Source organism: Lepidochelys olivacea (assembly GCF_965140295.1).
Source record: "Lepidochelys olivacea isolate rLepOli2 genome assembly, chromosome: 23".
NCBI lineage: Eukaryota > Metazoa > Chordata > Testudines > Cheloniidae > Lepidochelys > Lepidochelys olivacea.
In genome coordinates, this window is record NC_140433.1 from 11,688,089 (window position 1) to 11,700,667 (window position 12,579).

The 12,579-nt window shown below is 59.4% G+C and overlaps 2 protein-coding genes and 1 pseudogene across 3 annotated transcripts in view; all 3 read left to right on the plus strand.

Annotated features, from left to right (window-relative positions):
- The window catches only part of LOC311511978 (leukocyte immunoglobulin-like receptor subfamily A member 2), an 873,498-nt pseudogene that overhangs the window by 415,947 nt on the left and 444,972 nt on the right, over positions 1 to 12,579 (plus strand). The gene's annotated exons all lie outside the window — the stretch shown is intronic.
- LOC311511515 (uncharacterized protein) lies at positions 1,587 to 4,754 on the plus strand. Its single transcript, XM_084612186.1, has 2 exons — positions 1,587 to 2,210; positions 2,570 to 4,754. Exon 2 carries the CDS (start codon positions 2,613 to 2,615, stop codon positions 3,255 to 3,257), a length of 645 nt encoding a protein of 214 aa, XP_084468312.1. The 5' UTR covers positions 1,587 to 2,210; positions 2,570 to 2,612; the 3' UTR covers positions 3,258 to 4,754.
- Positions 8,361 to 10,676, plus strand: LOC311511999 (uncharacterized protein). The gene is made up of 2 exons (XM_084612970.1): positions 8,361 to 8,368; positions 8,799 to 10,676. The coding sequence occupies exon 2, from the start codon at positions 8,924 to 8,926 to the stop codon at positions 10,148 to 10,150; it is 1,227 nt and encodes a 408-aa protein (XP_084469096.1). The 5' UTR covers positions 8,361 to 8,368; positions 8,799 to 8,923; the 3' UTR covers positions 10,151 to 10,676.

A 12,579-nucleotide genomic window follows, 5' to 3' on the forward strand; every position in this document is an offset into this window, starting at 1 on the left:
AAAAGTTGCGGGAAATTAAGGGGGGGTGTCAGACAACGGGGAGGGTCAGACAATCATGATTTAACAATGGCAGACGCTGAGATTCAAAACGTGAAGCTTTACACCGCCACTGGTCACCAGCCCACGTCGAAATGTACCAGCGACTTATCAAACCCGACCAAGCCCTCCAGCAGCCGGGTGCTGACTGGGCCTAGCAGAAACTGCGATGAATATCCATGGAGGTAGTTCTTCCTGGGTCCAGCCATGTGTGGAGAGATTGATGTCTTCCGACATTTGCTGATACATAGATCTAGCTACAGGCCACCAAATAAGGAGGTAGGCAAGACATTTTTAGAGCCAATAACAGACGTATCCAAAGCACTGGACCTGTTAGGAATCAGGGACTTTGACGCCTCCAGAAGACAACACGGAGTGTCCGAGATCTTGGATGGCATTGGGGACAATTCCTTTGTTTCTCAGGGTGGAGGACGGAAGTGTGGGGGGAAGGGAGGGGTTTCAAGGCTGACACGCAGGGAGGACCTGGCTGAGAGCCGAACGGTGGACAGGAATGTGATCGCAAAATGATCGGGTGAAAGGCAAAGGGTGAGAGCAGCAGAACAAAGACTTGGGACGGGGATGAGCCCGCGGGCCTCGGGGATGCAATTCCACGGGGAAAGAGGGTCTAGTGGCTTCTACAATAAACAATATTAAAGTTACAAGAGCAAACTAGCCCAACGTGGCGGGGAGGAGCCCTGGTGTGTGTGTGTGTGTGTGTGTGATCCCTTGCTACAGGGGCTGGGCCCTGCTCTGTGTGTGTGTGTCACCCCCTGCTACAGGGGCTGGGCCCTGCTCTGTGTGGGTGTGGGGGTGTGTGTGTCCCTGACACCCCTTGCTCAAGGGAATAGATGAATCTCTAGAGAAAATCCTTTCCAAGCAACCATCCTCACAAATGAGAGTTTGTTTGGCCCGGACAAACCAGGGCAGGGACTGGCTGGCTGGGGGGTGAGGGGGCAGGGATTGGGGCACGGGGCCTCTCCCCTCTAGGGGGCACTGGCCCCGATCCAGCTCACTGCTCTGCTCTGAAAGACACGCTAGCTAGTGAGGTGAATTGGAAAGGACTCAGCACGGGTCCCACTGGGCAGCTGCCGCCCCGCCGCAGTGCGGCCAAGTGAGAAAATGCCCTAAAGAGAAAGTGGGGGAAATAGAGATACTTTTGGTTCATTCAACTAGTGGGAAAAGGGGCTGGGGTCCAGGACCCCTGGGTTCTGTCCCCGGCTCTGGGAGGGGAGTGGGGGCCAGTGGTTAGAGCGGCGGGGGTGGGGGGTGGGAGCCAGAAGTCCTGGGTTCTGTCCCCGGCTCTGGGAGGGGAGTGTGGGCCAGTGGTTAGAGCGGGGGGAGGGGGGCTGAGAGCCAGGACTCCTGGGTTCTGTCCCCTGTTCTGGGAGCAGAGTGGGGTCCAGTGGCTGGAGCGAGGGGGGTTAGGAGCCAGGACGCCTGGGTTCTCTCAGGCGCTGGGCTGTGTATGCAGAGGGATTGACACGGGGAGTTGCCTGGGGTCAGACATTCCCGCCCCCCCGCACGGTCAGTGTGTGGCTGGGTTTTCCCTCGGGGGTTGAGGTGGGGGTATCTGCCCCCCTCCCTCGCCTCGTAACCCAGGCGTCCGGGGCCGGATTGGAGCGCGGCGTTTCCACCCGGTCGCCTTTTGCAGCGACACCGGCTCCTGCTGCGGGTGGAGGGGCGGACGGACAGAGACAGACGGGACCCCCCTCGCCCCCCCCCGCCACGGCGGGGACCTGGGGCCGTCACAGGGCGCCAGAGCCCGCAGGGGGCGGCACATGCCCCTGGGGCGCAGGGGGGCGCCGGGCTCGTAGAGCCTGGACAGGTGCCGCCCCCCCGCAGCCTGGACCGGACCGGTGCCGCCCCCCAATCTGGACCGGACCGGTGCCGCACTCCCACCTGGGTCCGGATCGCTATCGCCTCCCCGCCCCAGCCTGGACCGGACCGATACCACCACATCCAGCCGGGTTTGGACCGGTGCCGCCCCCCATTTGGAACCAGGACAGAGCTGCTGGATCCCTCCCCGGGCCTGGTTCGGAGCCGGCCCCAGCGCTGCCCCTGCACCCGCAGGATGAGCTGAGGGCACCGTGCTCGGCGCTGGCCAGGCCGGCCGTGTGGGCACCAGAGCCGCGATGAGCCCGGAGACGGGACGCTGGGCACAGGTGCCTGGAAAGGTAAATAAATCCCCGGGAGCTGGGTGCCGGTAGCAGGGATGGGGGTGTCTGCCAGGGGCAGCAGGGGGCTAGGAGGGGGCAGTGGGGGTGAGCTGGGGCAATTGGGTGGTAGCGGGGGGGCAGGGGAGCACTGGGGCAGTGAGGGGGTGCCAGGGGCCAGCAGGTGTTGCTGTGGCCATGGGGTGATGTAGGAGGCTACTGCTCCCACTGGGAACTGAGCTGGGATCCAGGGGCTGGATGGGAGCCGGCGCCCCCCAGAGGGAAAAGGCCCCATCTGAGCCCTCGGAGACTCCCGTACATGGTGCGGGGTCTATGACACACAGCTGACTGTCCCCCCTCCGCCCCGTTTCTCCTTCCAGACGCTCTGAGCTTTCCCGCCAGCCGGGGGGTGCTGCCCGCCCCATGGATCTCCACCCCTTCGGCTCGCGGCCCCCCAGGGACGGAGCCGCCGACCTCCGGCACCAGCCCCCGGCCCGGGAGGAGCCGTCCGGGCGGCGGCTCAAGCTGGAGGAGGACGAGGAGGCAGGCCGGCCCCGGGCCCCCCGGGCCCCGCCCTGGCCCCCCGGGGAGGCCGGGCCGGAGCCGGGCGAGGCCGCGCGCTACGGCCGCTACCTGCTGATCGACAGCCAGGGGCTGCCCTACACGGTGCTGGTGGAGGAGGCGGGCGCGGCGGGCGAGCGGGCGGGGCTGCGCAAGGTGTACTGCTGCCCGGTCTGCTCGCGGACCTTCGAGTACCTCTCCTACCTGCAGCGCCACAGTATCACCCACTCGGAGCACAAGCCCCACGTCTGCCGGGCCTGCGGCAAGGCCTTCAAGCGCACGTCCCACCTGGAGCGGCACAAGTACACCCACGCCGGGCGCAAGCCCCACCAGTGCCCCATCTGCCAGCGCAGCTTCCGCGACGCCGGCGAGCTGGCCCACCACCAGCGGGTGCACACGGGCGAGCGCCCCTTCCAGTGCGAGGACTGCCACATGCGCTTCGGCGAGCGCAACACGCTCCAGCGGCACATCCGCCGCAAGCACCGGCAGCCGCCGCCCACGCCCTGAGGGGCACGGGGAGCCCCGCGGCCGGGCCGGCGCCGCCCTGAGGGGCACGGGGAGCCCCGCGGCCGGGCCGCCGCCGCCCTGAGGGGCACGGGGAGCCCCGCGGCCGGGCCGCCGCCGCCCTGAGGGGCACGGGGAGCCCCGCGGCCGGGCCGCCGCCGCCCTGAGGGGCACGGGGAGCCCCGCGGCCGGGCCGCCGCCGCCCTGAGGGGCACGGGGAGCCCCGCGGCCAGGCCGGCGCCGCCCTGAGGGGCACGGGGAGCCCCGCGGCCGGGCCGGCGCCAGCCTGAGGGGCACGGGGAGCCCCGCGGCCGGGCCGGCGCCAGCCTGAGGGGCACGGGGAGCCCCGCGGCCGGGCCGGCGCCGCCCTGAGGGGTACGGGGAGCGCTGGAGCCAGACTGGCAACTCCCCATGGCTTAGCACACAGCAGCCCTTGTACCCACATGGCTCCCTGACTCTGGGGGCATGGTGGTCCCTACTGTACCCTCACACCTTGTCTAGGGGAGGGGGTGTGCCCTGTACCCCTATGGGCAGCCCCCCTGTACCCCAGCCCAAGGCATTGGCCTCCCCACAGATGTCCCCCATGGTGTTCCAAGACAGAGGGTGCCCCTCGCAGATAGGGCAGGGCAGGCTGGGCCGGGCCAATCCGAGCCCATGTGGGTCCTGGAGCACTTAGGTAAATACTGGGGTTATGGGTGGTAATTCACTAGGGGGCAGGGAATGGGGCACAGGGCCTTTCCCCTCAAGGGGGCGCCAACTCCCATCTGGCCCCAGGACAGGGACGGGCTGACTCAGAGGAGCGGAGAATGGGGGCACGGGGCCTTTCCCCTCAAGGGGGCGCCAACTCCCATCTGGCCCCAGGACAGGGACGGGCTGACTCAGAGGAGCGGAGAATGGGGGCACGGGGCCTTTCCCCTCTAGGGCACAAATAGCTCAGTCCTACAGCCAGTGGTTGGGGGGGAGGAGGAGGGTTGTCCTGGCCACCCCCATAGAGGGTCGTGGTGATTCTACATTCCCTAGAAATAGGCTCATATTGCTCCTGATGGCCCATCTACCCCGGTATCTGGCCTGCTCCTGCTCCCTGGAGCAGCCCCACTGGCCTATCTAACCTGGTATCCTGCCCCCAGATCAGTCCCAGAGGCCCATCTGCCCCGGTATCCCACCTCAAACAGTGGCCAACAGCTGGGGGCCATCACGGAAGGCCCACCATGCACTGGGACCAATCTTCACGTAGTGTTTTTCGGTCTGGCGCCCCCAAATGGCTGCAGGGGGAGGCAGGGGAGCTGGACCCCCCCCCCCCCACAAGGACTCCCACCCTTCTGATGGTCCCGGAGAAGGAAATCCAAGGACAGACCTGGACCCACAGGCCGCCCAGCCCAGATCACTCCAAGGTGCCCGGCCTGGCCAGCTGCTCCCCCTCCACAGCTCCGATTTACGGTGGAATCTTCGTTCTCTTGGTTTTTTAATTATTATTATTAATTAAAACACTTTGTTGTTGTTGTTTTTGTGTGTGTGGAATGAAGTGTCAGGGCTGGGGTTCGAATTCCCACAGGGCAGGGGCTGCGGGTGTGATAGAGTCCAGCTCATTGCTGGAGGGGAGCTCGGCGGCTGGTTTGGTACCAAAAAGTACATCTGGCGAGATACAGCTTTGGGTCCCAAGTGGATCTTTACCACCCATTTCTCACCCAAGTTATTTTCCGGCAAAATCCTTTTTTTTTAACCGAGAGTTTTGACCAAGAAAACTGACATTTCGGGGGTGAAAATATTCAGGTTTTCATTAGAAGTTTGGCCGGATAATGTGGTTTAAAAAACAATTTCTGTGACTGAAGCTGCATTTGGAAACCCCAGTTTGTGTCAACTGAAAATCATGGTTAAAATCCCCAAACTTTTGATCAGAAAATACATTTTCCAAACTGAAAATAGGTTTGGAGAAACCAGGTTTTGAAATGAAAAGATAGGTGCCCTTTATTTTACCAGAAACACACATTTTCCCCAATGTTTTATTCCACTTTTTTTTTACTGCCATTTTACTAAAAATCACAGAAGATCAGGGCTGGAAGGGGCCTCAGGAGGTGTTCACCCAAGCCCCTGCTCCAAGCAGGACCAACCCCAACTAAATCATTCTAGCCAGGGCGTTGTCAAGCAGGGCCTTAAAGACTTCTGAGGAAGGAGATTCCAAGTGGTTTCCCGACAGCAAGAAAACTTTTGCTGAAAAACCAGCATGTTCTCACCAACCGTCTTCTTAAAAATAGTTTTCAACCCCAGGGACTTTCCCCGAGCAACAAAAATATTCGAAAGGAGAAACTTGGGGCCACAAACGAATTGTTTGCCCGGTCAGTTTTCAAGACCCAAACATTTTGACAACCAGAATTTTTGCACCAGAATTTTTTCTAACCCAGGTCCGGTCATTTGCATGAAAGATGGTTTTCAAAGACTGAATCATAGAATCATAGAATATCAGGGTCGGAAGGGACCTCAGGAGGTCATCCAGTCCAACCCTCTGCTCAAAGCAGGACCAATCCCCAATTAAATCATCCCAGCCAGGGCTTTGTCAAGCCTGACCTTAAAAACTTCTAAGGAAGGAGATTCTACCACCTTCCTAGGTAACGCATTCCAGTGTTTCACCACCCTCCTAGTGAAAAAGTTTTTCCTAATATCCAACCTAAACCTCCCCCACTGCAACTTGAGACCATTCTCCTTGTCCTGTCCTCTTCTACCCCTGAGAATAGTCTAGAACCATCCTCTCTGGAACCACCTCTCAGGTAGTTGAAAGCAGCTATCAAATCCCCCCTCATTCTTCTCTTCCGCAGACTAAACAATCCCAGTTCCCTCAGCCTCTCCTTATAAGTCATGTGTTCCAGACCCCTAATCATTTTTGTTGCCCTTCGCTGGACTCTCTCCAATTTATCCACATCCTTCTTGAAGTGTGGGGCCCAAAACTGGACACAGTACTCCAGATGAGGCCTCACCAATGTCGAATACAGGGGGACAATCACGTCCCTTGATCTGCTTGCTATGCCCCTACTTATACATCCAAAAATGCCATTGGTCTTCTTGGCAACAAAGGCACACTGCTGACTCATATCCAGCTTCTTGTCCACTGTCACCCCTAGGTCCTTCTCCGCAGAACTGCTGCCTAGCCATTCGGTCCCTAGTCTGTAGCTGTGCATTGGGTTCTTCCGTCCTAAGTGCAGGACCCTGCACTTATCCTTATTGAACCTCATCAGATTTCTTTTGGCCCAATCCCTCCAATTTGTCTAGGTCCCTCTGTATCCTATCCCTGCCCTCCAGCGTATCTACCACTCCTCCCAGTTTAGTATCATCCGCAAATTTGCTGAGAGTGCAATCCACACCATCCTCCAGATCATTTATGAAGATATTGAACAAAACCAGCCCCAGGACTGACCCCTGGGGCACTCCACTTGACACCGGCTGCCAACTAGACATGGAGCCATTGATCACTACCCGTTGAGCCCGACAATCTAGCCAACTTTCTACCCACCTTATAGTGCATTCATCCAGCCCATACTTCTTTAACTTGCTGACAAGAATACTGTGGGAGACAGTGTTAAAAACTTTGCTAAAGTCAAGAAACAATACATCCACTGCTTTCCCTTCATCCACAGAACCAGTAATCTCATCATAGAAGGCGATTAGATTAGTCAGGCATGACCTTCCCTTGGTGAATCCATGCTGACTGTTCCTGATCACTTTCCTCTCATGTAAGTGCTTCAGGATTGATTCCTTGAGGACCTGCTCCATGATTTTTCCAGGGACTGAGGTGAGGCTGACTGGCCTGTAGTTCCCAGGATCCTCCTTCTTCCCTTTTTTAAAGATTGGCACTACATTAGCCTTTTTCCAGTCATCTGGGACTTCCCCCATTCGCCACGAGTTTTCAAAGATAATGGCCAATGGCTTTGCAATCACAGCCGCCAATTCCTTTAGCACTGGCCATTTTTTCAGGTGCATGTTGGTTGTTTTGTTTTTTTGGGGGGGCAGCCCCCTCAAACATTTTAGCAGGGGCTTTTGATAAAAAGAAGACAGGTTTTCAAAAATTCCTGCCAGAAATCGTGGGTTTTGTTATTTGGTAGGGTGGCTGGCCTCTCAAACGTCCATCGAGGGTGTGGGCCAGTTAAGGTGCATCTACACGGCTCTGTGAACCCAGGTCTTTGGGACTCGGTGTGGCCAAGCCCGTGCCTGCATGTCCACACTGAGTTGGAAACCTGAGTTTACAGCTGCTGGGTGTGGCTCTCAGCCAGGCTAACGTGTCCACACTGCAGAAGAGAGGGTTTGGACCAGCGGCTCATCAGAACGCGGGCTCTGCCCCGGCCCCCTAGCAGGGCCCTAGGAGCCAGGGCCTGAGTGCGGGCTGACCCGAGTCGGGCTGATTTGTCTGGGGGCTGCAGCTCAAATGTGAGTCGGAGCCAGGCTGAGTGTGCAGTGTAGACATGCCCTGTGTGTGCGCCAGCCACTAGAGGGGGCCAGAGAACCAGCCTGGCTCATGGGCTGGCCTTAGAGGTGCAGAGCTGAGCTGGGTTTGGATGTCGGTTCTCCCATAGACCCCCCCTAAGATCTGTGGGGGTTAGAACAGGGGGGCTTGGAGCCAGGACTCCTGGGTTCTCTCCCCAACTGTGGGAGAGGAGTGGAGTCCAGTGGTTAGAGCAAGGGGCTTGGAGCCAGGACACCTGGGTTCTCTCTCAGGCTCTGGGAGGGGAGTGGGGGCTAGTGGTTAGAGCAGGATGGTGCTTGGAGCCAGGACACCTGGGTTCTCTCTCAGGCTCTGGGAGGGGAATGGGGACTAGTGGTTAGAGCGGGGGGGGGGCTGGGAGGGGGTCACGACACCTGGGTTCGCCCTTCACAGCCCAACGGGAGGGGGAGGGCGTATCTGTTCCTTCCCGGTCAGGGAAAGCCCGGGGGGGCGGGTGCTGGGGGGACCCCCGCCTCGTCGCTTTAAAGAAAAACAAGGCAGGTTTGTTTTTTTGACCGCAGACAGGAAAGGCCAGACACGAAAATCTCCGCTGCGCTCCCCTTTAAATCCCGGGATTTGGGCTCTTAAAGGGGCGGGACGGCCCGTGGCTAGGGGGAGTGCGAGGGGCGGTGCTGAGCCGGGCCAGGTGAGGGGACAAAGGGGGGGAAGTGCATGGGGCTGGGGACCTCCCCGGCCTCTCGGGGGTTAAATGGGCCGGGGATACCCCAGTTGGGGGGGCCCTTCCCCACCAGGAGCCCCCTGCTCCGTGTGGGACCCAGCGCCGAGACCGGGCTGCGGGGGCGGGGGGGGGTCTGCCCCGCTGCGACGGCCGTCTGCTCCTGGGGACCCCCGGGGGTGGGGGCCCAGCCCCTCCCCCATGCCAGTTCCCCCAAACATCCCACAGGTTCACATGAAGGGCTGGGAGCCAGGACTCCTGGGTTCTCTCCCTGGCTCTGGGAGGGGAGTGGGGCCAGTGGTTAGAGCGGGGGGGGGCTGGGAGCCCGGACTCCTGGGTTCTATTCCCATCCCTGTTTGTCTCTCCCTTGTATTTACACCCTTCCTTTCCCTCTTTCCAGCAGGGGTTGGGGGGCAGCCCAGAGACCCCAGCCACCATGAGGGGCAGCGCAGGCTGGTGGGGGAGATCCGGGTGGTGAGGGTGAAGAAGGAAGAGGAGGAGAAAGGAGCCGGGTGCCTGCTGGGCATGGGCAAGCCATACGTCTCGGAGCCGCTGGCCTGCACTCGCCCGGGGCCGCACCCGCTCCCTGCCCAGCCCTCCCTGCTGGCCGCGCCCCCGCGGTCACGCCCGGGCACCGGGCAGGGCGCCAGCCCCCTGGCTAAGCCCTATGCCTGCTCGTTCTGCCCCGAGCGTTTCAAGCGTGCCTCGGACCGGCGGGACCACGAGCGGGTGCCCACGGGCGAGCGCCCCTACCGCTGCCGGGTGATCGGCAAGCGCTTCACCCAGTCCTCGGCGCTGACCGGCCACCTGCGCATCCACGCCCAGCCCCCGGGCAGTGAAACCGGCTCCCCCCCGACCCGTCCGAGCCAGTGGGACACTGGTGGGTGCGCCAAGGACCTGCTGCCAGATGGTGGCGGTGATGCCAAGGGGCCGGTGCTAACTTGGGTGCCCCTCGGGTCCTCTGCCGGGGGCCCTGGGCCTGACTTCCCGGCTAACGGTGCCTGCCCATCCCTGCCGGCAGTGAGGCTGGCAGAAAGCCGGTGCCCTGGGGCATGGCGGCATCTGGCAGTGGAGCGAGACCTAGAGCAGGGCTCCTCTGTCCCTGGCACGGGTGCCTGGCTGTCCCCTGGCGACTCAGGCTGCGGGGAAGCTGACGACAGGGGGGGAGTGGCTGAGGAAGAGGAGGGTGGTCGTGCTCGCTGCTTCTTGCTGGAGAAGCTGGACCGGGCACCCCAACTGTGCCCGAGCCCTGATGCCCATGAGCTGGGTGTGCCAGTCCACGCCCCTCCCTGGCCTCTAAGCCCTGCTGCTCCTGGACAGGGCAAGCCAGTCCATGCCCCTCCCTGGTGCCCAAGCCCCAGGGCCCATTCCCCACATGGCAGGCTGCCCGCTCCCCCGCCTGATGCCCGGCAGTACATCTGCTTTGTGTGCTCCAAGCAGTTCAAGCGGGCCACCGACCTGAAGGAGCACCTGCGGGTGCCCACGGGCGAGCGCCCCTTCGCCTGCGGGGTCTGTGGCAAACGCTTCATCCGGTCCTCGGCCCTGGCCACCCACCTGCGCATCCACACGGGCGAGCGCCCCCACCGCAGCCCCGTCTGCCCCAAGAGCTTCAACAACGCCTCCAACTTTGCCAAGCACCGGCGGGGGCACTCGGGGGAGCGCCCCCACCGCTGCGCCTTGTGCGGAAAGAGCTTCCGGGAGCACCGGTGGGTGGTCCGGCACCTCCGGGCCATGCACCCGCCGCTGGGGTGAGTGCGGGGTGGGGCCCGTGTCCGGCCCATGCACCCGCCACTGGACTGAATGCGGATGGAGCCCAGGCTGGGCAGCAGTCATTGGCATGTGGGCGCAGTCGGGGAGGCCGTGGCCTGGCCGGACAATGGGCGCTGGGCTGAGAGTGACAATGCCTCAGCCAAATCCTTGGCTGACAGAGATCTCCCCCCGCACACACACATGTATGTCCTGCTGTGGGATGCTATGGACCACTGTCGGGGGAAATGCTCACCCACCCAGTTCTCATCACAGTGTTTTTCACCTTTGTGGTATGAATTTTTTCCAGCCCAAAACCTCAGAAGTAACCGGAATGTCCCCCACCCAATATAAAACATTGTGAGGACATTTCCCCTCCACAAGGTGGAAGATAACCCGCAAAACAAATCAATTTTCCCCCGATTCTCCGGAGATTACAAGCTTGGTTGATAAAGGTCATAGTGTCAATATAATATTTTGACTTGGTACCTCATGAAATTTTGATTAAGAAACTAGAACGATGCCTAATGAATGAGGCCCACAATAAATGGCTTAAAAACTGGCTAACTGATAGAGCTCCAAAGGTAACAGTCATTGGGGAAGCATCATCGAGTGGGTGCATTTCCAGTGGGGTCCCTCTAGGACCCGTTCTCGGCCCAACGTTATTTACCGTTTCTGTCAACGGCCTGGGAGAAAACCTAAAATCATCGTCCAGCAAGTTTGCAGGTGACCCAAAAATGGCAGGAGTGGCGAGTACCGAAGAGGCCATGTCACTGATCCAGGTCACCGATCTGGATCGCTTGGTAAACTGGGCGCAAGCAAACAAGCTGCGTTGTAATAGGGCTAACTGCCAATGTATCCAGCTGGGAACGGAGATGTCGGCCGTGCATACGGGCTGGGGGACCCTCTCCTGGGGAGCAGATACTCTGACAACGATTTGGGGGTGGAGGGTGGATAATCAGCAGAACAGGAGCTCCCAATGCCACACTGGGGCCAAAAGACCTAATGCAATCATGGGATGTGAAAACGGAGGAATCTCGAGTAAGCGCAGCCAGGTTATTTTAGCCCTGGAGCTGGGCCTGCGGCGACCGCTGCTGGGATCCCGTCTCCCGTTCTGGTGCCCATCATTCAGGAAGGACGGTGATCAGTCGGGGAGGGGTCAGAAAAGAGCCAGGAGAATGTCTAAAGGGTGAGAAAACCCGCCTGAGAGGGAGAGACTCCAGGAGCTCGATATCGTTAGCTTCACAGAGAGAAGGTCCAGGGTGGCTTGTTCCCCGGCTATCAGGACCTCCCTGGGGAACAAATATATAATACCAGCTCTTCAGTCTAGCAGAGGAATGTCTAACGTTGTCCAATGCCTGGAAGCTAAAGCTAAACAAATTCAGACTGGAAAATAAGGTGTACATTTTTAATGGTGAGTGTAATTAACCATCAGAACAATTTCCCGAGGGTCATGGTGGATTCTCCATCACCGACAATTATTAAATCAAGGTTGGCTGGTTTTCTAACAGATCTGCTCTAGGGATTCTTTCGGGGCAGGTCTCTGGCCTGGGGCTATACGGGGGTGGGGAGGTCAGATACGCTGATCACAGATGTCAGTTCTGGCCTTGAAATCTATGAGAACCTCCCCAAGAAAAAGGGGGCCGGGGTTGGGGGGGAAATCACAAAAAAGTGTGACGTGTGGAAAACGTTTGACCTGCCGGTGAAAAATTCTCACCAATGTCCCTTTGTTTCAGTGGACGCGGATGGGGAACATTGTGCATGGCTGTGGTTTTCTTCCACACACACTCCCCCACCACAAAAAAAAGAAAGAAAAAAATCATCAGCCAAGCTTTAAACTACTTGCCACATTTTGGCCAGCTCTCAAAACTGGATCACACATAAAGTGAGGCCAGGGGGTGAGAGCAGTTGAAATACCTTGGCGGCTCTGGGCCCAAATCCTTAATTCAGCCGCTAGGGCTTGAGTTTTCTCAATGCTCCACAAGTCCAATGACGCGGCTCGGCTCCCTCGCCATTCGGATTGACCCTGCCTATAAACTGGATCTTGAGAGCCTCATTCGGGTTCTAGGAGCCTCCCACTTTTGAAAATTTGGGCCTAAGAGTTTTAAAGGATCTGCCCAAGTGCCCCCATGCTTCCCTTCCTCCGGTGCTGGGTTTCCCAGCTTTCTGCTCCTCCTTAGAACCACCATGGAAGAACGTACACAGGGGCGAGATTTCTACAACAGAGGGACCTGGTTCAGCAGGGCTGAAGCCAGAGAAATTCAGGCTTAGAAATAAGGGGCACATTTTTCACAGGGCGGGGGAATTAAGCATGGCAGCAGCTCATCAGAGGAGAGGGTGGCATCTCCACCAGAAGGAGGCGTTAAATCAAGATGGGGCATTTTTCTAAAAGCTTGGCCTCGACGATCAGATAAGGGCTGGCTGCAGGGAGCTCA

Excerpts from the sequence above, each read along its gene's own strand:
- LOC311511515 (XM_084612186.1), top strand. The coding sequence starts at position 2,613 with ATGGATCTCCACCCCTTCGGCTCGCGGCCCCCCAGGGACGGAGCCGCC.
- LOC311511999 (XM_084612970.1), top strand. The coding sequence starts at position 8,924 with ATGGGCAAGCCATACGTCTCGGAGCCGCTGGCCTGCACTCGCCCGGGG.